Source organism: Pleurodeles waltl, chromosome 5 (genome assembly GCF_031143425.1).
Source record: "Pleurodeles waltl isolate 20211129_DDA chromosome 5, aPleWal1.hap1.20221129, whole genome shotgun sequence".
Classification (NCBI taxonomy): domain Eukaryota; kingdom Metazoa; phylum Chordata; class Amphibia; order Caudata; family Salamandridae; genus Pleurodeles; species Pleurodeles waltl.
In genome coordinates, this window is record NC_090444.1 from 428,166,501 (window position 1) to 428,193,161 (window position 26,661).

Genomic DNA, 26,661 nt, shown 5'->3' on the forward strand with positions numbered 1-26,661 from the left:
GGGGTACGGAATTTACCCACCTCCTTACTGTAGCTAGTGCTCTATGGTGATTGTTATTGGTTCATTTACTTGCTTTATTTCAAGTTTTTTGCTGCCGGTTCTGACAAGGAGGCCATTTGCAGCCTCTGATAATATACATATAAATCTTGCAATTTTCTCTCATCGCTTGTTTAAACTTTTCCCTTTCCATTCCTAATTTCCCCAATGTACTGGTGTGCCCAATCTGCTTGTTTCCTAGCATAGTTCTCACTTTGTTTTCCCCTTCGTGAATGCATGCTCATATTCTGTGGAGGATAAGGTTCGCTTTATCATCATCTAGGGAATGCGGTTGACCCCACTGAGATGAACTGTCTCCCAGTCTTTGTGGATGGTGTTCATCTGTGCTCCATGATTACCAATTCCTCACAAATACATTTGAGTGTGGGTTCCCTTCTGCGTTGGAGGTGGTTTACCTCCTGAATAAAAGGACAACTCCTATCACTCCCAGGTCACGTTTTCTGATGTTAACAGTGAGATAATTCTGTTTTATTTCTTTGGGGGAGCAGGATCATTTTGTGGGGGAGGGGATCATTCTGATGCCAAGGGCTCTTGTAATCTTTCCTAGGCCATTTGATAATTAGCTGTATTGAACCATGGTCAAATACTGTGTGGGGTGCCTGTGCTACCTCTGGAACTCTCTACTCTAGCTTTTAGTTTAACCAGATATTGTCTATGCCCGCATAGGTTTGGTGGGATGCTGGGAAATGGGAATAATGTCCCGAGTGGGTGTCAGTTGCACCAAGAGTCAATTAAGCCCAAATCGTTGAGCAGTGTTTTACTTGTGGTTGATGGAACTGCTGTCCCTTCTACTTCGACTTATCTTGTGTTGTATGTATCACACAATTAAAGTCCCTGGTAGATACAACTGGATACCTGGATTGTTGTGAGATTTGGATTATTCGTTGTATTGTTGGGATGAGGAATATCTCTTGCCCTACATTAGGGGCGCAGATCGTTTGTTGTAACCGGTTGGCCCTCCTATTCACTCATCAAAATCAGCCACCTGCCTCTTATGTCAGTTTTGACCACTAGCTTTACAAATATATGTTTTATACCAACAAGTGTGGCTCCCCAAACTTTATTGGTGTGCGTAAGTGCTAGGTATTATGTGAGGAAGTGCCTAGAGCGTAGTGGGGATGTTTAGGCTTTAGACATTATATGTCACTATCTTAAGTTGCATGTTTCTATTCATGATGGGTATATGTGTGTGTGTCCTTGGGGAAAGATTCTGTGTAAGGGAATACGTGTATTATTGGGGACAAAATTGATGTATGGTATGCAGTCTTGCTTGTGGTGTCACCCTTCCCTCCCTTACCCAACTAAAGTAAAAAAAACAAAAAAATGGCGTCAACATAACTTGCGGTCTACCTAAATAAGAGAGTGTGTGTGTGTGTGTGTGCGCATGGTTGTGTGTATGTGTGTGTGTATGATGTAGTAGGACATCAATTGTCTCACAGATCTGGTAGCTCACTCAGATAGGGTTCAACGGGTCTGACTACATGGAGGGCACCAACATGTTCGAGTTGTAAAGGCACACTTTCTCTGCCTTCCACAACCTCCTTTCTACTAGGTTTACATTATCTTTGCTTGCTGGCTGCTGTTCTCCATGCTTTCCTTCTCCTTCTCATATCCAGTTTGGCAGACAAAGACCGAGTTTGACTTTGCTCCCACAGTCTAAACAGTGTGCCTGCTCCCTTCAGCAAGCCAAAGTTAGTTTTATGCTTTCCCACGTAGAGATGATCTGAAATGTATCCCCATCTATATATGATGCCTTTAGCTTACTTTAGGTCTGTGTGGGCCTGGAAGACCTCCGCTTGGCCAACGTACTAGCTTTCTTTTATAAAAAAAAAAAACCTGTTTATTCCAGAAACTGACTTCAGAACTGCTGTTAAAACCCTCAACCCTGTATGTGCATGATGTCCTTCCTACTCTATGCCGTTGGAAGCTGGCTATTTATGTAGTGCACCAGTGTATGGGATCTATACAGCTAGTCCAGGCAATTCTTATTGGCTTAGAGGGTTACAAATGACAATCCCAAAAGCTCTCGTTTGTGGTAGTGTGGGCGAGCAGTTACGCTAATAAGGAGGTAGTGCCAAGCATTTGTAGTACTCACAGAGGCAATGAATGAGACACACACTGAAGAAGGTACTCAAGACCAATTGTTAGAAAAATAGATATTTCATGTATATTATTTTTTAACACCAGAATACTGTTGCTAGAATAAATACTGATTCATTTTTCAAAAGAAATAGCAAAATTCTGGGAGGAGGGGGAGGCCTTTACAAAGAGGCTGCAGGTTGCTTCAGGAAGTCCACAGTTGAGACGCTCAAGGTGGGCTCATGTCCCCGAGGATTGGGGAACCACGCTGGCACCATTGGCCCACTTCAGGTTGGGCTAGTGGGCCCGGGTGCAGTGGTGATGTCCGGTGTCAGGTTTTAGGCAGTCCAGAGTCCTCAGGGTTCCTCTCGGGTGCCTGCAAGGTGCAGGAAAGTAGCTCCACTACTCCACAGGAGATCCTGGTGCTTTTTAGAAGTTCAGGCAGTCCACCCAGGCTTCCGGAGGCAGAGCGGCTGCAGTACGCGATGACTTTGACATAATGATCACATACTGCAAACAGGCTGGCAGGGTTGGGCCAAGTCAGTAGCTACTACTTTGTTCTTGCTTTTCACAGCTCTTTGGTGCCATTCTTCTTGAGACCAGAGAACTGTACTCTGTGTTGAGGAGCCACCTAAATAACGAATTCAGGGGAGTTTAAGGGTGTGTAGGGTAATAGCCAACGGACTACTTACCCTTGGGGTGCCTACACCCCATATATGACCACTTCCTGTGAAGAGTGAGCATATTCCTATCCCAGAAGGCATAGTTCCAACCATAAACAAGATGGTGGAACCCTTCCTCGAATGTCCACCTCTGGTAGCTCACCTAAGGGGTGTGTTTAGCTCAGAGGTGGTACACGTTTACTGACTAGCTAATTTTCTGGCCTGTCCTGGTGCAAAATGGGCTGCGTGGCTGGGGCTGGCTACACCTAGGTATGGGGAAGACGGGGATTTGCCTACCAAAGGCAGCAGAGTCTTTGAAGATTCTGGCCCTGGTATGCACATCTGCTAGCCATCCTGCTGGAGTGGGTGGTAACACCCCTCTTCAGAGCAGACATTATTTCTGACCCTTGAGAGCGCGGGCTCTCACCTCCAGGGAGTCAGAAACCTGTGTGGTGGTGGCAGACTGGCCAAAACTAGTCAGTCAGCACATCAAGAGGCTAGTGACACCTCTAAGTTGCCCTTGGAGTACACGTCATAATAAATCCGAGACTGACATCAGTCTGGATTTATTAAGATGAGTTGTTTGATAGCAGACACCATAGGGTTAGGTGAAGCCGTTATGTGACTAAGTCACTCTTGTTGATGCGTATCCAGCACATACCTTAAGATGGTTTCCTGTTCACTTGCAATGCTCAGCAGTGGAGCCGGGCATCACGGGCATATCTGCTCCACACATCAAATATAATGCACCTTGCCTTAGGGGTCCTAGGCCTGCCTAAGGGGTGACTTGCATATACTTTGATGTAGTGATGGAGACATGGTACACCAAGGGTGTGCCATGTCGTGTGTTCACCTGACCTGCACCAGGACATACAGTCTGTGTTGGCCGCTCTGTGCTTCTTGCTTTTAAGGGGGTCCCTGAGGGTGGCACAATATGTGCTTGTGTTGTTAGGAAAAGAGCACTGGCACTGGTTTAGCCTGTTTAGCAGGGACCCTGTGCACCTCAGCAAAAAACCTCAGTACCAGTGTTCAAAAAGTGGGGAGACCTTGTCAAAAAATGGCACTTCCCTTCACAAGCCCTCCCGGACTCCACACTAACACCCCTTAGTGGCATCCTACACACAGCAGCATGTCTCATTTAGGGCCTGAAGAGATATGACCACATCATCCCCACTCTGATGGAACTCCATTGGTTTCCCCTCCCAGGCCACATCACCTTCAAAGCCAACTGCATCTTTTACAGACAAGTTCACCATCCCTGGTGTGGTTCCCACATCCAGGACACCATCAGATTACAGACTAAGAAGTGTAAAAAAAAGAAAAAAAAAGACAACAAGCCTTTTCAATCTATGCACCCAGAATCTGGAAAAACATCCCTGTAGCAATCAGGAGCACCCCAACACTGCTCCAATTTAGGAAACAGTTGAATACCCAATTCTTTAAAGAACAATGTACTACAATGCATTAACCGTCCACAACTCTGCTTTCTGTCCTTTTACTTGCTGATTTTAAGTGTTAAGCTTGCATTTGACCAAGTACAGCACTCCACTGCCTTTTGGCTAGGGTTGCGCTTTAGAAATACCATATTGATACATACAACTTGAATTAATTGGAATTATGACCCATTGAAGAGAAATTATTTTGGACACAACTCTTGTAACCCCGATTTACATGTCAAGTTGGTGATGAAGGGGTTTCCGTGGTAAACAATACAGATAAAGGGACCACACAGTTGTCTGACCAAGTGAGGGGATAAGGAGTTGTGTCTCAGATTATAAATTAGAGATGATGGGGTAGTATGAAATCATTGAGGGGAATCCAGACCTGTGATGTGCTTGCTATGCACAGTGAATGATAACTCACTAAGCCACCTTACCAGTTCCCTATGAAAAGGTGTGTAATTATTTTCAGTACACTTGAAATTAAGGTTCTCCCAACTGCAGAATCCTATTTTACTTTGTACCACTAGGTTAGTCCCATTTGCAAATGTATATGATTTATTAAATCAGTTGACATTGCCATTGCACCGATGATTCCCAAATGCATTGTTCCAACATTGGCACCTGCTATTATGGTTCATGTTTAAAAGCATATATATTTATTTTCTCTACTTTGACTGAAATTAATCACAATCCAGAGCCGACTGTCCTACTGTTTTTACCACACAGTTCTGTTTCGTGAGACTTTTATTAATGATCATCTGATACATCTGAAATAAATGTGAATATTATTGTGCTTCATCACTGCATCAGTTTTTTTTTCTACTGAATCGTTGTAAATATGGTTGAAGGCCAGCGTACAGCATTCTGTAACTGCTTTGTTTACATATCATAAACGGAAATCCTTTATGTCCTGAAACCTAATAGATCTTATTCTCCTGCAGACTTTGGTTTGATGAGTTAATGGGTCTCTGGCTTTCAGTTCAAAATCTTCCACAGTGGGAAGCGGTAAGTACTCTGCTGTTTTTTATGATATTTTCTGAACTGCATATATTAAAAGGTTGTGCAGGTACACCCGGTAGTTCAATGTCATTTTAGAACACCCATCCTAATCAATGCAAAATTATATTAGCTAATTTCTATGCTAATTTTCATTTTTCATCATTCACTTTGAGGGCTTCTGCTAACCCAATATTTGCTCCTATTTGCTTCTCAGGTTCTGATTAGGTTTTGTTGTTACCTCAAGCATTGTTTTTATACGATTTGAATGCTACATGCCCACTTTATTAAACAGTAAATCTGAGTGGTTAAGTCAGGCTTGTTTATGTGGCTTCACTTTCTGTATTCCTCTGACCAGTTGAGGAAAGAAGTACGTATTTTTTGTGTCCCATTTAAACCATAAAGATGTCCTATTTGGTTTGGAAAATCGCACAGTGAACATTTCATTAAACGGCTTCAGTTCTTGAACCCGTCCTTTAGAATCCTTTAGGAATATCGGGCAAGCTAGTGTAAACAGCAGAGAAACAAACAATATGCAGTCCGGCTGTTCACATTCTCTGTGTTGACCTATAGCGGGCACAGACGTTTTAGTGAAAAACAAAGCATCAACTATATATTTACATCTTACATTTTAAAAATAGCTTTAGGCCTTCTCTTTTTATTGATTTAGATAGGTTTTGTTAGTATGCCAACAGTAGGTTAAAGAGGGAATGCGAGCCAAATTGGTACATTGCTTCTCAGTGGCATATACCAGTTTCAGATATGCTGAGGAGTAGCCAGTACCTGCAAATTTGAAACGTAAACTGTTGCATTTCATAATTTGGCATCATTGCATCTTACATCCTACAAGCTAAAAAAAAGCTGCATCCAATATATCTTCAAATATTTTGGAAATGTCACATGTGGGACAATGGAGGTTTTTTCTGATCCTGGCATGACTGTGCCGTATACTTTGTCAGAATGAGGAGAACTGTTCTGCGGTTGATGTTATCACAAGCCCAAGAGATCCTTTTGTGATGGAGCTGTTTTGACACAACAGGCTCAAAAACAGCAAGGAGAATTTGTTGAAATTGCATTATTGTTGGCTAAAAGGAAAGTTAAGAAACATATGAATGTGTTTGTGAGTTCTGGGCCAATGCTGAAATGCTAAACCTAGCTAGGCATAATAGTTCACATATGCTGTAAAAATCCATAAAACCTATTTCTGAAGGACTTGAGTGAATCCAAAACCTACCTTTTACACTCTGTAGCTTTGTAAGATATCCGTTCAGAAATGGGGGGAAATGAATTAGATATCAGCTCATATTTTAGTTTCCTGCTGCAGGGTAGTGTAAAGGTTGGGGGTAGTTGAAATTTTGGAGTCCGTTGCATGTAAGAAGAATAATGGTATACTATTTGGCCTCTTCAGGCTGGAGACTTTACTCAGTGTGAGCACGTATAGTATGATCTATTTTTAAAATTAAAATAAATTGTCACACTGGACTGCCTTATTTGAACACTAAACATACTGCATTCTATATTGGCGCTGTGATCACAGTGCTACAGTACACTTCGGCGACTAACCCATCACGCTGTACTACATTTTAGGGACTCCGTCCCACCATAATACACTATTTTCTCCGATTACTGACTGACCTTGTGGTTCAGCATCATAGCAACACTACTTTACCATTTCTACACTGCTTCGTAGTGCAGTAGGTCGTGTCTGCCATCTATTGTACTAAATCACACACACCAAAATACATACAGCCCTCAATGTAAAGGAAATTTGACATGCATCAAGCATGAAACGTCAATGGCAACTGAAAAGAAAAATTACTTTAATTGAACGCACACAAGGAATACAGCCCTAATGGAAACAGTGCTGAAATTAGACAACATGACTATGATGGTCTAATACATAACTTTCTAAAAAGATTGGGGTAGCTGTTTTTTCATATCACTGAAATCGCTAGTTTTCGTATGTACCTTCTCGGGATCCACACGACTTTTGTTTAGCTATGCGATCTATTTGTCAAGCCAGTTTTACTGATTTCAATTTACAAATGCTGCTGATTAGAAACCTATATTTTTAAAGCATTGGTAAAGTGCCAAGTGCTTCTTGGGAGATCTGCCTCTTAGAATCTTCCTAGAGTATTTAGTCTTATCCAAAACAAATCCATTAGCTACAAGCTTTGTTGGGCTGGAGGGTACAAAAATACATTTTATTGAGTTGAGTGGTCTTTCATGTTCGAAGTATGCCATATTTTCCTACATTGCTTCATGTTATAATCACAAAGCCATATGCAACACATTTTTTTAACTGAGATCCAGAGTAAAGGGGACTCTAATTTCCGTGTTATCTCTGTGAATGAAGGACTCTGGTATTACAAAAAACTAGAACCAGGTGTTATGCTTCATCATTTGCCCCCACACGTGTCAGAAATGCTTTTACTGATGAATAGGCTTTTTTGCAGGGGGTTCTTTTGGGTGATAGGTATATGATCCAAAGTGTGGGTTTAAAAATCTCAGACTTCTTCCAAATGATTTCCCCTTAATATGGAGGGCCAACAAGATGATTAAACATTTAAGAGGCGTTGCTTAAGAGTTAGTAGTTTTCCCACGTCATGTGGGCCAACATGTTTCATCCTTGAAAAGGTCACTGAATGGGGTCCTTGGCTTTCCTCAGGCCTAGGATCCCTAGTGCTTTATCTGTTCTGTATTCATACAATTTCCAGCACTCGTGCAGTAAAGAAATCATGCATATGTTGCATGGTAATACTCACATTGTGCCAGTTGAATGGTCCTATAATTTATAAAATAAACACAGAAATGAGTTGTTGTTAGACCTGGCCCTTTTTTGCTGGGTTACCCCCAAATGTTTTGCCATCTTCCTCCTATTTTATCTGACCTGTTTTTGCTGGTTTTAGGACTCTGGGCCTTCTACCACTTCTGTCCAGTGCTAGAGTGCAAGTACTTCCTGTCAAAATTGTTTGGTGATTGGTGTATCCATGATTGGTGTATTTGTTTTACTAGTAAGTCCCTAGTATAGTGCACCAGGTGTGCGCATGACCTGTAAATAAAATGCCACTAGTGGGCCTGCAGCACTGATTGTACCACCCACTCAGTAGCTTTTTAACCAAGGCTCAGGCCTGCCATTGCAGTGTCTGTGAGTTCAGTTTTAAACTGCCATTTCGACCTGACAAGTGCACCCACTTGCCAGGCCCAAACCTTCCCTTTTTATGACCTATAAGACACCCCAAAGGTAGGCCCAAGCCAGCTACATGGGCAGGATGCAGTGTATTTAAAAGGTAGTAACACAAAAGGATGATAGATGGAGTGTTGAACAATGCAAACAATAATCCACAGTCACAGATCTGGGTGTAATTCATCGTTCTTTTGCTCACCATACCACCACAGTTTGGACCCAGCCATATGCAAATCACTCTTGACCCTGTTTCCCGTCGGAGGAAACTGGAGGAAACCTGACCCAGGATGCTTGTTTCAGGTCCAGGCAGGACCTGGCAGTTTGGGCTGGACGTTTCCCATCTCTGTTTTTTCTTCATAGGAACTTGTAGGAGCTTATTGGTTATTAGTATGTTAAGATTCTCAAGGACCACCCTTCTAAGGTCATTTTCTGAGTGTTTTTTGTCTAGGAAATGGTTCATCATTTTGGTCGAGCTTCGTTTACACGTGATGTTGCTATGGTGCTCAGTAATGCAGATGCGTACTTTTCGTGGGGTCTATGTAAATAAAGTGCTCACTAGTGCAATTCGTGTGAGCCTTAACCAACCAAAGTCTTCTTTTGTGGTCATTGTGAATGGAAAGGCTGAGCATCTGCGCCATGGATAGTGCCCAGTCACCAGTGGTAAGCCCCAAGTGTGCTAATTGCAGTAGAGGTTTGTGTAGTATGTTTTGTGTGGAACAACAAATCTCTGGGTTCTCAAATACTTACTGTGCTCTTCAATATTCTCTCATTTTTAAAGATAATCTTCATCACTTGGTTAGAAACAGAAGAAAAAGTGGCCACATGTGTTATTGTGTCCGAAGACTGTTTTGAATTGGTTTCCACTAATGCTTTCTTATTATTACTCCATGCTCTTTCTTGCTCTTTTAGTGATCCTACTAGTGTACTGGTAGGCTGCCAACTTTGTAGCTAGAGTTGTAGGTTTCTCATTGTATGTCTTCACATCAATTGAGTTGATTTCCAAGTGTGGATCCAACCACTTCCAATGTGCATCTCTGGGAGATGCCTGTATACAGAGCCTCTATGTCCATACCAATGAGCATTCTGATGCCTAAGAAGAGACAGAACATATTTCATGTCATTCGTAAAGGATGGCATATTTCTGACAAGGGGTCCTAAGATCCTGTTGTAAAATGTAGACACTGGTTCCACTATCAAATTGATCCCTGAAGCTATGGGCCTTCCAGTTGGAAGGAACCAGGGTTTGTGAATTTATGGGAGAATGTAGAAGCAAGTTACGCCTGGATCTTTTGCTAAAACTCTGTCTCTTGCTCAGTTATCCATCCCAGTGTGAGTGCTTCTTCAGTCATGTGATTAATAAACTTCCTTAATCTGGGTGTATGATTCTTCTGTAGTACCTCATAGCTACTGGTTTTCAGATAAGAGTGGCTTTCATTCTGAGAATTACATTTCATGGCACATTACCACTAAAGCCACTTTATGCCCAGCCACTGGCCACTGTGTCTATCAGTGGGATTTATCTCATTCTGATCTATATAGCGGGAAAATGGTTCATCCTATCTCCTCAAATGCCCCATACCTTTGCGTGTTTGGTGTGCAGTATCAGGAACATGTAATTAGATGCCTTCATTGTTTTGCAGAGGATCATTCCCTTGTGGGGTGCAGACAATATAACATTTATCCACTACAATCCATCTATTTATCGCCCCCACCATAAGATATATACTTTTGTTAAATACCCTGGATTAGTAACCCATTTGAGTAAATTATATTTTGGTCCCTTGACTAGTAACTGGGATGCCTGAAAATTACATAGGCCTCAAGTGTTGCTCCAATTCAGCAAGGTATAACGCTATGGTAGTTAGCAAGGACATGTCTGCGATAAAGTTGAAGGAAAGAACTTACCATTGAATAAAGGGTAAAAACGTATCTATTCTTTGCACAAGTACCACTAATAACAATGATCATTTTGCGTAGTTTTAAATCATGCTTGTCCTGCTGCTGAATTTCTCTGTTGCTAGGTTGTAAAGTTTATTAACTAAGCTAATATGGTATGGCATGAATGAGGTGCGATTTGCTTGTCCAAAACTACAATGAGAGTGAACCAACTATGGCAATTTCATCATAGTAAGTGTGCTTAAGCAGCCCAAGACCATAGATGTCGAGTTTAGATTCAGAAGGATAGGATCCATGTCACATTTTCAAGACAACCAAAATGTTATGCTAGTATATTTTGTGTGGATATACTGATAATCAGGCATGTACCTGGTTCAGCTTTGAACAGCTATGCAATTACGTCTCCTTGCATTTTGCCAAATCAGCCTTAACATCTGTGCTTTTTCATTGACGTACCTTTAGCTGATCCCGCCACTTTCATATTCATTATATGCCTAGGCTCACAGGTGAAATGTGGAAGGCACTAGCTAATTAATCAGATTTATAGTTCCATATTATTTTTCACTCCCACTTTTTCCAATTTCATACCTCTCATTAAGAATGGGTGTGCTTAACATCATGCAAATGTGACTTTAAGGATGGTTTGAAATCTGCTCGCTCTAGAGAAATTAATAATACTGTCCACATTTAATTATCTAAATGGCGTCTCCTCTATTTGCTCGTACGTCAGAATTTAGGGTATTGAAAGTTGTCACTTTACCTTTCTTTCACAAACTGTTTAAAACTGTTCAGTATGCAGTAAAGGCAGACCTATAGTTAATAGCATCCATGTTTTTTGAATCGTGGCCACTAGGGTAAGGTTTCACTGACTTTCAGATGTTAGTAAGTGATTTTATGTATAGTAAGCAGCAGAGAAATATGGCAAATAAGATCGATTTATGTTATTAGTTTTTTTATATTTACAAGAGAATGCAATCAATGTATTTCGATATAAGTATTTTTTAAAGATGATAATTTAAAGTTGTGAAATGGAGTATTGACTTTTTTGTGTGTAAGCCACTGCATTGTCCCAAGTAAACTCTGTTGGTTTTTCCTTTATATTATTAGTATTAATTCCACTTATTGTGATTTCTAAAGTGTTTGTTGGGTACCCTATTAGTTTTGCAGTCCATGTTGTATTTCAGCTTATACTTCAGTTGGCCACCAGGGGTCTCTCTGTGCAAGAGTTCTCCAAGATTTTCTCTCCCTGCCCTACTTTCTTTGAGTTGCTGCATCAGGCATGGGGATAGATGTGTGGAGGAAGGACTGAGGAGCAACTTAAGAAGTTGTGGTCTCATGAAGGGCCAAACACACTGGGTGGCAAGGAGTATAGGCAGTTTGGCTACTCACCTCTTCAGAACTCACTTGCTACTTCCTTCCTACAAGCAAACCAGCGGCCAACTCCCAGAGATGTGAGAATTCACATCCAGCTGCTGAGGAGCACTTAAAGGGCATGGTGCGGAGTATAGGTGCAGCAGTACAACAGGTAGATTCCCAGAGCCATTCCTACTTTACCTAAAGGTGGACCTCTGTCATCTCTGTTTTGATAGGTGCAATCACTTGATTATAGAAGTATAAGTTGATTCTGCTGGTTGGAATGTGACATGGGTGGCAGAGTACTTATAACTTATTTGTGGGAAGGAAATTTGTGTTGCATATAGATCACAAAACACTAGTGAGGGTTCTTCTTCCTAGGGAGCAGGTTAAGGTTCTGCGAGGTTGGCTAGGATGGCTGCTAGGCTCCAGGAGTATTGCTATGTATTAGAATGTATCCAGGGGTAGAAGAATTGTCATGTAGATTGCTTGTCATGGTTGTCCAGAGATTGGTGTGAAGTTGATGGACCAGCTGTTCTGGCAGAGGAAAGGGGCCGTTGCCTCAGTGGATGATGTAGTGGAAGCATGTGGAGCTAATATGATATCTGTGTTTGAGTGGATGGAAGAGATGGAAGCTGACCAGACATTGAAAGAAGTAAAATGCTTGATTCAGTTTGGTGGCAGGAGAGAAAGTACTGTTTCGCCTTCCCTTAGGCTTACAGGCTTGGATGAATTGTCCGTGTGTGGGGTGAGAGTAATAATGAGGGGAGATAGAGTTCCATCTCAAGGTTGAAGATCTAAATTGATTACGGCTGCACATGAAGGGCATCTAGGACAAACCAAGACAAAGAAAATATTGAGAAGCGAGTGGTGGGGCCTGGAATGGATGATCAAGTTGAGAAGTGGGTTGAAGAGTATGATCTGTGTGTATGTATATGTGTGGGGGGAGGAAGAGAAGAGGTTAAGGGTTGGTGTGAAATTTGATTTGGGATCTACTGTGGATCTGGGTAAACCATGGCACACCTTAAGTATGGACTTGTTGGGCCCATGCTTGAAGTGAGAAGCGATATGAGTTTGGCATTGGTGTTAATGGATCTCCACGTCAAGTGGTTGGTTGTGAAGTTCATGAAGGAGATAACCACCAGGGCAAACATTGTTCTGTTGAGAGAGGTCTTTAATGACAAGGAGGTTCCCTCAGTAATTATAACAGACTGTGGTACTCAGTTAACGTCTAATGAGATACAGTTTTTTTCCTTAAGTCCTGTGGTGTACAACATAACCGTACATCCTTGTACAATCCTCAAGCCAATGGCATTTCAGACAGAGCGAACAGGATGATCAAGGGTACCATTCAGATGGCAGAGATGAGTGGACAGAATGTGCAGAAACTTCGTATGGTAATGTTGTGGGCGTATCGCACTAGTGAACATGACGTCAATGGTAAAACCCCTTTTGAAATTACGTGAGACAGACTTCCAGAAACAAAGTTGGTGCCATCGTGGATGACAGAATAGATGGCAGGTGGAGGTCAAGAAGATGAAAGAAGGAAAGGAGTAAACAGTGGTAGTGGAGTAACCCTAGTGGTTATCAAGGCAGGTGATTAGGTAAAGGTAAAAAGTGGGCAACTTAGAGGTGGGTGTAGAAGTTCAAGGGGCCTGCCCGCCAAAGTGAAGTATGTTCGTCGCTACTCAGTGGTTCTGGAGAATGGAAAAAATTGGAACAGGATGGTAGCTTTGTACCAGAAAGGTGGCGATTGTGAAGTGATTGAAGAATGCCAAGGGCGCAGTGGCTTTATGCTGGTGTCCGATGAGGAATTGAGTTTACCTGCACTTGCCTTCAAGTGTTTTGTCCTGAATGTTCCCTGCAAGATAGTCTCACATGGCATCAAACCTCTCAAAGAAGTGTGTCATAAACCCCCATAGGACCTAAAAAAAACAACTAAATCGTATCAAACTGATACCCTGATTTACGGGTTTATGTTAAAAAAAAAAAAAAAAAAAAAACACCTCTACGGGTGCTTCTTGTAAAAAATCGAAGGATGAGGATTGTATAGGAATAGAGTCCATAAAGAAACAACATGTAGCTTTTTATGTTTTTTGTTCGCCGGGTTGCTGTGTTTATACGTGTATTAAAAGAATCTAGCTTAGGCAGGAGAGCCCATCAAATACTCCTCGAATGAATTTCCCCTGTTTTTATGTACTATTTAAAAGAGATCTGGACTAGTCATTTGAGCACTTCATGTGAAGAAATTATATTTGATTTGTAAATGCTCGAAGTAGTGTAATTAGTGTCTAACGTTTTGCATTTGTGCAATGATTTGATAAAGAAAACTCTCTTTTTGTCTCGTGGTCAGCTGTTAATCATCCCAGTGTGCTTAAAACTTCATCCTGCATTATTTTATTTGCACGTGGGTTTTCAATTTAGGATTTATCGTTGCCAGGCAAGGAGCTTTGTACCTAGACAACTGAAAAACATAGCACCCTCTACTATCTTTGTAAGTAGCTAGACCTACTTTAGCAATTTAAATAATGGGTAAAGGTGTATTTTTGCCTCAATAATTATGCTGGAAATCTACAACACCCAGCGTGCTTAAGGACTCCGAAATTATTTCAGTGGTCCTTCTCAAAGATTAAGATCTCGTTGTGCTGATTTTTATCACCATAATTTTGCAGTGAAGACTTTTTTTGCTGTCGTTTTCTCAGCAGTTCTGTATTTTGAAGCGATACTAAGGTCTTCACAAAGACATTTTTACCAAAATATTGCTCTTTAATAGCATGATTAGTGAAAGGTGTTTTATCTTCTATCTCTTTTTTGCAGCATCTAGTAAATCTGTTTGCACGCCTGGCGACTGACAACATTGGGTACATTGACTGGGAGCCATACATACCAAAGGTAACAGTCACTACTTTATTGACCAGATTTCTGTGTTAGCAAATATTGTTTCATCTCAGACCTATTTAACGTCAGGTGAAATGCTGACACAATTCAATGGGTAGGCTTCTCTGACCTGCTTTTGGATGTTTGGCCAAATCATTGCATTGGATTGTAATTGAATATAATTATGTAAACCAAAAAATACATGAGCATTGCTTTATGTTTCTTGTTAGCGTTCATAACAGTTTTTGGGTGGCACTTCCTTAATGTTGTTTTTTCCTTTCAGAGATCATGTTTGTGAAATGGATATGATTTTAGATAAATAACAGCATAAAGAATTTTAAGTAATATGTTTTCCGTTGATGATTCAAAAGTGAGTCTGCGCACTTCTACAAGCTTAACACTATGAAAAGTATGTACCAGTTGCATTTAGATGGTCACTTAAACACCTTAGTGACTTGCACATCTGTTGGTGGTTAAAAGGAATGCCTTCTTGCCATTTCCTTTACGTCAACTCTTCATTTCCTTGGCCCGTCCATCCACACGCTCACACTCATTTTTCAGCAGCTTTTTTTTTCTGGTTGTATGAGTGCGATACTAATGGCTAACAAATAAATAATGAGCCTTGGCAAAGCCAGTTGACCTGGCTGCAGTGTGCTTATATTTGCAAGCACAGGCATCATTAATTGCTGTGTTTATTAACTGGTGCTTTAGAGCCAGAACTATTAGTTTTCCTAAAGCTTTTGTTTATAATTGTTTGAAAAATCAAAGCCAAAACAAACATGGTATATTACTCTACGACACTAGTATTTGCACAGGCAACGTACAGTTTGTGCTTTTGCCTGCAGCAGTACATGTTGCCCCTTCAGTTATCCTTATATTAATTATTTACACCATTTACAAATAACTCAAGTGAAAGTTGAAGATAAATGTATTATTTTTAAAATTTACAAAATTGAAGATCAGCACATGTAAAAAGACAGTGATTTCACACCGTGAGCCTAATGCATCATTATCATGAAGAAGCAACACATCATATGTACATTTTCTTACCTGCTTGTATTGCAGTGTGTTCTATACTTAGGTGTACATACAGCTTTGTCATCATGCCTTGGTTGAGATCTTGCACTTACAAATGGCAGTCTTGTGCTATGGAGTGCTTTATAAAGCGCAAGTTAATATTTCCATTCGGACGAAAAATCATGCCACAGAACTGGGCTGTGGCTACACTCATTCGAGCTAATACAGCTGTCATTCGATCTAATACATGTTGCAAATGCACTAAGGAACATCAAATGAGGTCTTTCCTTGCACAGACCGTGCTTTTACTTCATTTTTACAAGGTCCAGCCACAAGCTCAAGCACCATTGCCTACAATAGCCTACCAAAGTTAATGATCCAAAGGCAACTCTAGCACGTAAAATAACATATACTGGAGATAGTATGAAATGTTTTAGCATTTTACACAATGCATGCCAGGCAAACAAATTTTGGTTTCACACTTTAAAAGGTTGCTTCCACTGCTATTTTTGTTTATATATCGGGAAGAAAAAAACTAAAGGTAATTATTATCCTTTCACAATATTCCTCAAATTTCAACTAAAGACTACTGTGATCACAGGTATTTGCCTCCATTTGAATGCCTTTCTCCTGCCTCTGTAAGTGGTATGTAACCAGGTGGAGTCATCCTTTAAAATCCCTTGTCTAAGTGTGGAGCGCTAACAGTGTGGAATTTTAGAAAGAAAGTTAAAGAAATGGTGTACTTTTTATCCTCTTTGCCCTCGGGCAGTATATTATATTCAAGTTATATCGACAATCCAGTAAAATGTCTAAAATAAGCGAAAAACGCTTTTGAACATCTGCCATATAAGATGTTCATGGTTGTTATATAATTTTTGTTGTGTTATGTTTCAAATGAATCACCTTTTATTTTTTCTGTAGCCTTTTTTGCTTTGCACACAAACGTTTAAAAAATATAACATCTGATTTACATACCTACTTATATCATACACAAAGTAAGCATTTGATTATAATAAAGAATGTTTTTTGGAAGTAAAACCTTCTTTTCCAGATGATTTTGGCATTCACCAAATAGACCATGCCTCTTGATGGATACAGCGTACCTCTTAAATTTCAGTAGAAACACGCTCCCTAAGAGGTTGGAGCATGCATCCAAAAAAATGATGATGAGCAACAATTGCTTCTTTGAGCTCATCTAAAATGTCATGGACATTGTCTCAAATCTGTGACTAAAGTGTGCTACCATTATAAAATAAATAAATACAAAAAACAGGACTGAAGGAGACAGAGCCAAAGCTCACTCTTCGTCATTTGTACACTTTCTCAAAAGGAAGAATGTGAGTCTGTGACAGGAGAATTATGATCAGTCTTAGTCTTGAGCTCAATTTGTTGGCCCCCACCCTCCCTAACTTCCCAGTGGAGCTGACGTGGGAGCATTATTGATAGTACTGTTTTATGAAGTCCAAGTTTTCACATGTTAATATTGATCCTTTTAACATTTTGAAAATACTTTTTTTCTCTGTTTATTGTTCCTACATGTAGCATTTTACTCTATGAAAAATTGCAATGCTAAGGCGTGCTGTTGACATTTATCTTTGTATTCCCTTTTACGCAACAGTTGACTAACCATCTGCTGCATCATTTTTTTTCAATTCTTCATTACCCATTTCTAAGAATAATGTCAATTTGAACTGGTTACAACTTAAAGCAAAAATGTATGCCTTCCTGTACGTTTATAGTAACTCCCATTCTTTGAGTTGGTTTTCAAATCCTTCTAAAATGGTTTGCTTCTATTAAAGTTGCTAGAGAACTGAATTGTGATTGGTTACCTGCTGTTTTAGGCTCCCCAAGACTTGTACTAAAATTCTCTCTCTTGAAGACATGTTTAAGTAGCAGTGTATTTGCTTATGGGTTTTTAGCCTCCCCCTTTACACACACATATATATATATATATATATATATATATATATATATATATATATATATATATATATATATATATATATATATATAAAAATATATTTTTTTTCTTTTTTAGTTTTGATGCTTTGTATGGGAACCTCATTTGTCTGTTGAATAGCTTGTGGGCATTTATTGTTGAGTAAGATGTATCTAATGTGTGTGAAGTCAAGACTTTAAGACAGAAATGCATATAGAGTTCATATTTTACCACAGTACTTTATTTGACATGTTTGTTTTTATTTAGATCTTCACCAGGATTCTCAGAAGTTTGAATCTTCCAGTGGGAAGCGGACAGGTTTTAGTTCCAAGATCTTTAACAAATGCTTATGATGTGGGGCATTCAGTAACATGGATCACCGCCATGATGGTATGTAGTATTTTTATTGTTTCATGCATGTCTTATACTCGAAGAATTTGTAGCATTTGTATCACCTTCTTTTTCCTATTAGACCAATTCCCTGTAGCCAGTTTGTTAATTACATTTATTACTGACTATATTTCATATCTGATAGACATGTAGCCGCAGATTTCTTACTTTAGAATCTTCCCCTGCCGCGAGCTTGGATCCAGATTTTTTTTCCCTATTAAATGTATGCACATCAGAAAACTGCGTCGCGTTACTCTATTAACATCATCCAATGGATGTGACGTCAGTGGTGTCTGTATACCCCCTACCGATGCACCAACGTCAGTTCCTTCTTTTCTGCTCTTGCAATGCAGCTCTGCTATTGCCAGGCCGTTTTCAGCCTACTTTGAATTTTTGTTGATGGTACAGTGTTCTTTTTCCCTGTCCATGTCTTTGGGGTTCAAACGCTGTGGGTCCTGTGGATAACAAATGTATGTTATGGACCCCTACTCGATTTGTATGTGGTGCCTGGGCGAGCACCAAGACACCGAAGAGTGTGACTCCTGTCGCCAGCTTCGGCTGAAAGCTCTCAGGGAGCGTCATATAAAGCTTCTGGTGGCGCGGATGTCAGAGATGTCCTGGCATGGACCAAGGTCTCCTTGTACTGATGTCAGTTTGCGGGCCTATTCAAGGAGTTATTCTCTTTCGATGCCATTCTCCATCGACTTCATGAGGTAAATCTCTATACAAGTGGTTGAAGTCACGGAAGTTGCCGAATTCACCACGTATAACCTCCCATCATTCCTCGGTTGAGGAGTCGAGGTCAGAGTCTACCCCAAGTCTTCCTCCTTCTCCAGGGGCTGGGGCAACTTTACACCAGATGTGAGTATTACGTTTCCCTTCATGCTGTCTCTGGTGAACCACCTCCTTCTGGAGTGCTTGTGGTTCCCAAGGAGGTGCAGCAGTTTGGGATTGCCACCTTCGGCGGCAGTATTCGATCAGCCAACTCCGGTGACTCCACTGGCAGCGCCGATCAAAGCTGCATCCTTCTCTCCATCTGAGGAAAGTCAACATCGAGGAATTTCCTTCTGGGCGCCAGTTGATGTCGGGTACGGCACCAGTCATGCCAGTAATCCCTGTCCTCCCTCCACATTCTGGAGAGTTCACTCATGCCTATCCTACTGAGGGACATCTTGAGGAGGCGGTAGATGAGTTGGATATTTATCAGCCTCATAGAGAGGACAGTTGGCTAGCTGACCTAGCTACAGCTAGTGGCTTAGATGCTTCTTTAGCCTCTGGCCTACTTTCGCCCCTTGGACTTGCTACAGAGGTGAGCTCTTCTCTTGCTGACATGTTGAGAAAGGTTTCTGTAGTTTTGAATCTGACATTTCCTTCAGTGGAATAAACTTTGGATCCTCTCATTGATGTCCTGCATCAAGGCCAAACGGGTTGAATCAGTGGTTTTTACAGTGAAGCTCTATGACATTTTGTTGGGGGCTGGGCTAAGGCTGATACAAGGGCCCCTGTTGATCGAGCTATATTTCATAGGCACTAACTTGCTCCGGGTGATCCGGCTTGCCTCATTTGACATTCTGCTCATCTTAGTTTGGTGGTACAGGCTGCTTTAGTCTTCCATGATATTGAGTCTCTCCCACATGTCCCATCTGACAGATTCCAGGAACCTGGACGTTTATGGCAGGCATATGTTTTCCTCAATAAGTTCTGCTTTGCACCCTGTTAATACGTCTTGCGTTCTTGGGCGTTTCTCACATTCATTATGAGGCTCATTAGCAAGCATCTTGCCTACAATATTGGATGATATCAGGAGCACCCTTGCCCCTATGATTCGAGATGGCCAGCAAGCAGGTAAACTAAGCATTTGCTGCAGTATGGATACTACTGACTCTGTGCATTAGGCCATGGCCTCCTAGTTGCACTGTCACCACGTGTGGTTACGCACCTCTGGATTTTCGGAGGGAGTTCAAACCACATTGATTGATAAGCCATTTGATGGTGCACATTTATTTGGTGCACAGGCTGACTACGCTTTAACGTGTTTTCGTGACAGTAGTGGTGGAACAGCAAATTACCTGGGTTCCTCTCTACCCTTTTGCCTAGTTAATACCTCCTGTACTGGATTGTAGGGGGTTATTTGTCTTTACTTGTTTCACAGTTGAGCCATGCCTTGGCAGTGCTCTGAGGCTTTTTCAGTTTTATGTCTGTTCCACATAATGGTGGCACATGGGGGATGTTCCGGCTTTTGGCAGGTGTTATTTCCTTAAATTGTCAAGGATAGAGTATTGGGGTGCATATTACCCTGGAACACTATGGAGGTTTCATGCCTGATGCCTCAAGGCTACTTTTATTAATATTAGTGGTGTGAAAGTGGTAGTTCTCCACCTTTACTCTGAAGAAATTCCATTGCTCAAGAGTTATTACTTTAATCAGAATTTACTTTACTCTAAGTGGAGAGTTGTTTTGTTTGCCTGGTGAGCTCCGGTGAAGAAATAATTTACTGCACTCTGTTTATAACATGTTTCGCCCGCTGAACGGGCTTGATTACATGAACACATTTACCTCGACTGTGTATTTAACCATTATGTGCCTAAAACAAACAAAAGACTATTTTATGCAGACTCAGGCGAAAACATAGAAAAGACAGCGTACCAAAACTAGTGTGTGCATACAAGAAATTTCAGAACATCCATGTAAGTACACATGCCTGATCTTAAATCAATACAAAATGACTCCCCAAGTGGGAATAAATACATCTTCTCTCCAAATCGAATGAGGTATATTCAAGAACAGGGGATAGGGAGCTACAAATCACACATCACAACACCTAATGTGCATCCAACCTCCTTCTTATTATATTGAGGACATGTCCAGTCAACCCACTAGACAAAGTAGTGACTAGAATAAAACATTCTTTAAAAGTCCCAGATGCTCCCTACTTTCCCTGGGTTGAACGAAAGCTCTCTCTATATATATTTTATTATACCTCTAGAGATTCTACCACAGTTATTAAGAACCATTTTTCAAATAAATGATCTGTCCGCAATCAAACACATTGAGAAAAAGACCATCATGTCTAAACATATTTCTAAATGACATTGACATTATCCAACATACTCCAAGAAATGGCAAAAGGAAAATCAGTCTTATCTGCATGCCATTTTTCTGAATGAAGATGAAGAAAATAGTAGGGGACTGTCCTGCAGAATTTTCATGCATTCTCATGGGCCCCTTCCTTTCCTCCTGAATTAAAACAAGCAAATATATATTTTTAACATAGTTGAACTTTTCTTTAAAAAAATCTAACAAAAACAACAATAAAATTAAAATCATAAAGTTACACACAGGACAAGGCAGAATGGCAGATGGACGTACTCCTCATATAGATGTATCGCCAGCTGTTCTTCAGAGTTAAGTCCCCCTTGGACCTTAGTTCCCAGCTCTAATATAAACTTAGATTCTCTTTTACTGAGTTTCAGTCTCCGCCTCTTACGCTACTAGATATTTGCTTTATAGCAAAGAAGGAAAGGAGCAAATTGTTCTTATTATGTTGCTCCTTGAAATGTCTAGCCACCAGGTAGTGGGGATCATAATTCGAGAGGGCCCTCATATGCTCCATCACTCTTTTCTTCACCATGTGGGTTGTATTGCCCACATACCTCGGAAGGCACAGACACTTCAAGACATATACTACATAGTGGGAATTGCACATGATAAATTGTTTTATCGCTAATTCCCTCCCTCCTGCGGGCACGGAGATTCGCTGTACCATCTTACTGTTTCAACAAGTTTTACAGTGCCCACATGGGAAGAAACCTTATAAAGTGTGGTCCCTCAGACTTTGTGTGGAAGTGATGTTACTGCATACCAGGATGTCTTTTAGACTGCGGCCTTTCCTAAAGGTAATTTGCGGTCTGTTGCCTACTGTACCACCAATATGAAGATCATTTTTGAGAATGTGCCAATGTTCAGCAAAAATACTGCAAATCTCCCTGGACTCATTGTGTATGTCAATATGATCCTTACAGTTGGTTGGTTAGCAGTGTTGAATCTGTTATTGGTGTTGAAGAGGGTTTCTATCCTGGTTATATTGTTCGCTTTCTCAATAGCCTTATTCAAAACCCACTGCGGATATCTTCTCTCCTTGAACCTTTAGAACATTGTCTTCTCCTCCCGCTGGTAGGCATCCTCTGTACCACAGTTCATTTTTGCTCTCAGCAGCTCCCCGTAGATAAAACCCCATTTTAAATTTTCAGGATGGCTACTGAGAGCATGAAGGAGACTATTGCATGCTGTGGGCTTTCTGTACATACTGGTTACTACATAATTCTTACTGATGTTGTGAGTAAATATCAAATTATGTGGGTTATCATTTAACTTCCTCACAAAAGCTGCTTGCTTCACTGTCAGTACCCTTCCATGTCAGAAATAAATCGTCTCTCTATCTAAGCCAAAGTATGACTTGTTCAAGTTCAGTGATCCATCAGTCTTCCGGTACAGTTCTTCCTCCCACCACCCTGGAAATAGATTTGCCAGGCTCGGTGCGAGGCAAGAACCCTTCGCTGTCCTGAGTTTTTGTCTAAACAGGGTGCAGTTGAAAAGAAAAATGTTGTTACACAGACCTTATTGAATCATTTCAAGTAATTTTTCAGTGTGTGTTAGGAACCCATGATCATGATAGTCATGATCGATGATAGTGTACAAGGGGCCTATATCAAGAGTCATCAAAATAAAATCATTTTTCTAATGTAGGGAAAGTAGGCGGGCGAAACGCGTTAGGAACAGTGTCCAGTAAACTATCTGTTCACTGCCGATCTCGAGTGAGTGTTTCATTTGGCTTCCTGCTTTATTTATTTATCTCCAGCTTCTCCACTGGCTGTGGTGCTCCTCCCCTTGAGAGGTTATATATATATATATATATATATATATTCATCTCCATTTGGGGGTACAGAGTTGCTCCCTCTGCAGAAAGTTATTTTTTCTAATTTGCTCATGAATTGATAAGGTCTAGTATCCCTTATAGGGAACGTGTAATATTAAACCTCTCCATGGTAGTGTCAGTATATTATTTAATTTCTGTCACAGACTTTTTTAGGATAATCCTCTTATTGATCGGGGTTGTAGTGAGGAAGTTTTTCTTCTTCTAATTGGTAATGGGCGACCTTTGGTTCTTTATAAGGATTATACAGCACTGAGTGTATCTGTTTAATAAGTCCTTCTTGTACTATCAAACAAAGTAGCTGATGAGCTACACTATTTGTTATGTACATTCTACTTTTACCTATGAGATGATAGTATCAGTTTTCTACTTTTGCTAGATTTAATACATTAAACTTCCCAAGATGATACTTTCTGGATTCTAAGACTTTCTTTGATTTGTTCTTAAAGGTTTTTATACCAGATAGCCTTCACAGTTTGATGGTGTTTCTACAATTTGGTGTAGACAATTGTATGGTCATGTTCTTTGAACATTTTTCTTTCTTTTTCCTGGCTTTGGGTCTTCATTTAGAAGTATCTCTTGGTAGATTCTGTTCACTCTTTTGTATAGAATAATTAATATTAGTGGCACTTTATGAGTTACTCTTCGCTTTTGCGTTCAAGACTTTCTTCTTTTTGGAAGGGTTTTACCCTCTTCGGGGTACTTTTTCTTCTCTATGAAGATACTCATATCTGTTGTAAATTTGGGTCTTAATGCCTGAACTAGGTTAAACTATTTTCTTTGTGACCTGACTTCTTGTAGGTTGGGTTCATAATTTGAGAGTGTTGTCATAAGAGGGAATGTACAAAATAGGATGAATTATCTTTATTAAGAATCTTCTCAACTTTCAGTTTTTGCGTCATCAACAACTTTTCTAGTTAATTTGCAAATGAGTCTTATTCATTATAAGAGTCACATATTCACTTTGGTTTCTGCCACTCTATGAAGTTCCCCCCTTTTTATATAAAAGAAAAAGATAACTTTCACTGGTTACTACATAGACATTTGTTTATTATACTCCTGTGTCAGTATGTATGTATATTGAGAATATCTTGAAGATGTTTTTATCATCTCTAGCTACTTTTCCTGGGAAAAAAAACCTATATTTGTATGTCAAATGGTTGCTATTGTTGTCTTCAACTTCCTTTTAAAGATGACAATTGTATGTTTTCTTTGCAAGAGATAGTACATGCCTTATAGTCGAGGCCTGGTTAGCAGATACCTTTAGAGGGTAAGGGGTATTGCTCAATAGCATGCTCTGCTGCTCTGTGTTTCAACAGGTTAGAACACGCAGTTTCAGTCTACATGTAAGAACAAATAGATTTATATTCACTACCTCATTTGGCATTACTGTCCTACGGTTGTGGGTTGTGTTTCTTACTTATGTTTTCTTTATAATGTCATTGCTGTGGTCCTTGCCACAGTACTGATGGGGTGTTTGTGCATGGGTTCACATCCCAGTAGTTTAATATTCATTCTGTTAGTTCACCTCTAACACCCGATTGGTCATGTTAACATGTATTTTCTTTATTCCATGTTTTTGAACGTTTGTGATTCCTCATATGTGGTTCCTCCCACAAGTCTTATGCAGTGAAATTTGTTAGGACTCACTTACACTATTATGAATGCCTGGTCTTTTTGAATTGTTGTAAACTGGTTTTAAGGACAGATTTTTAATGGTCTTAAACATGTGTGAAGCTATCATGCTCTTAAAATTTTTATGACTTTTTCTTACTGTGGTCCTTTACACGGTTCCTTTAGTAAAGAGTGTGTTTTTCCTTATAGGTATTCTTAAAAACGCACAGTCTACTTCTCTTGTACTAGACTGTTTTTTTTTCTGGTTAGAGACTCCCCATATTCTTGGGTCACTTATGACACACATTTGACAAACTAACATGGATGAGCGTATCTCATGTTTTATGGTTTTATTTAACTCTGGTTACTTCCACAGGTTTTGATGTTGCAGAGTATATCTTTACTCACCTTAATTATTATGATTGTCCGGTCTTTTTCTTCTGTTCTTTTTTAAGGTTTCAGTTTGCGGTCCCTCCTCCGGGTTACTATGACTTTGATATCTGACTCTAAAGTAAGGCATCTGTGCCTTGATGTCTGTAGCGGATGAACAAGTTACTTACCTTTGGTAACGCATTATATGGTACAGACAGGATCCAGCCGCAAATTCCTTATGATCCTCCCTGCCCTGCAAACTGAGTCCTTTTTGGTCTCAGATTTCATTATGAAAAAGTACACCTTGAATTAAGAATTTGGTGATTATTTGAAACAGGGTTGTTTTTTGTTCTAGCACATAGGCAGTTTCTATATGTGGCTCCACTTATACAGAAAATAGTCACGAAAGGAACTGATATTGGCCCAGCGGTAGGTGATATATAGACTCCACTGACGTCACATCCGGTGGACAACATCAATTCGGAGTCGCGCAAAGATGTGCTGTGGTAAAAACATTTCCAGATCCAGGCTTACGCCTGGGGAAGATGCTAAAGTAAGGAATCTGCGGCTAGATCCTGTCTCTTCCAGATAATCCTTTACCAAAGGTAAATAACTTGTTTGCATCACAGTAATTTCCACATGTTTAAATGTTGTTCCCTCTTGCGGATCTCCAGTTTCTCTAATATGTAACAGCATCGCTTGAGACCCTGTGGGTGAGTAGTGCATTTTAAACTCTAAATCAAGCCCTTAGTTAATACTGTTAAATCCAACCCTTCTATTCACCTGTGCATAGTGGTTCTAAGCTGTCCTCTCTCTATTTTGTTGGGCACGGTGGTGAACAGTCTCAAAGTTGTAGATAAGAGGTACTGGGCTTATTAGGGCAGTCATTTCATTTTATTTCTTTGTCTTTGAGAGCCACCCAGTTCAATTGGTTGTGGCAATTGCCACTTCCCTGAAGAGCCTGGTGTAGTCCTACCACATCCATTAGGATGTCAAATGACTTGTCTCAAGAAATATGGCAAGAAAATGTACCATTGCATCAGTTTCTTCCTGAGAGAGGCCAATCCAACTTTATAGCTGGTTTAAGGGGCTGCATCTGTAACAAAAAGTGCTGATATCCTAGGCTATAGTACCTCACAATGCTGTCTTCAGGTCTGTGAACTCCAGCCTCTCTGTGCACCAGCATTTATTGCTGAAATGTGGGGACCTTAAGCCTACCTTAAAACTTCCTTTGATGGGAAAACATTTTTGAACCCTTGACTGATGTGTTCCTCTAGCAGCACAAGGTGGGCACTGTCACAGTCTATCTGGTGCTATTGAGACCATTCTTTTCATCCAGCTAGTGAAATCATTTCAGTTGTATCAAATTAGGGAAACATTTGATCCACACCATTAGCAGGTACTTTCCCGTCTTCAAAGAACAGTCAGCAGTCAAAGAGGAGTCTCCTCAGTGGCCCCTACAAAGGCCAGGAAGCTCTGTTGATCGTTTTTGAGGACAGGTCTGCCCTCGTTGCCATTTCAGGAATCCCCCTTTCTCTCTGGCATTTTCTGCTCAAGACATCATCTCTAGAGCTTCTGCAGAAGGTATTGAGCCATCTGCCTTTATGAGCGATACATCTCATCCTGCTTCCTGAAAGGGGCTGGAATACTGATATCTTTCTACATTGTAAGATTAAAAAGGCAGAGAACTTGCCCCATTATAGATCTCTAAAACTGAAACCAGCCCTCCCTTTTAAAAATTCTGCCTGGAAATGCCACCAGCTATCTACTTACAATTTGTGGATCACACTCAGGTGTGATGGACCCCTGTTCTTCTCAAGGGTCTGTGGTGCTGTCTGACAATGTGG

The 26,661-nt window shown here is 40.4% G+C and overlaps 1 protein-coding gene across 1 annotated transcript in view; it reads left to right on the forward strand.

Moving 5' to 3' along the window:
* PSME4 (proteasome activator subunit 4) overlaps positions 1-26,661 on the forward strand; it is a 1,396,200-nt gene that overhangs the window by 137,079 nt on the left and 1,232,460 nt on the right. The window contains exons 6-8 of the mRNA XM_069234194.1: positions 5,182-5,245; positions 14,490-14,564; positions 17,773-17,895. Of these exons, the coding sequence (XP_069090295.1) occupies positions 5,182-5,245; positions 14,490-14,564; positions 17,773-17,895 (262 nt within the window). The remainder of the gene's footprint in view (positions 1-5,181; positions 5,246-14,489; positions 14,565-17,772; positions 17,896-26,661) is intronic.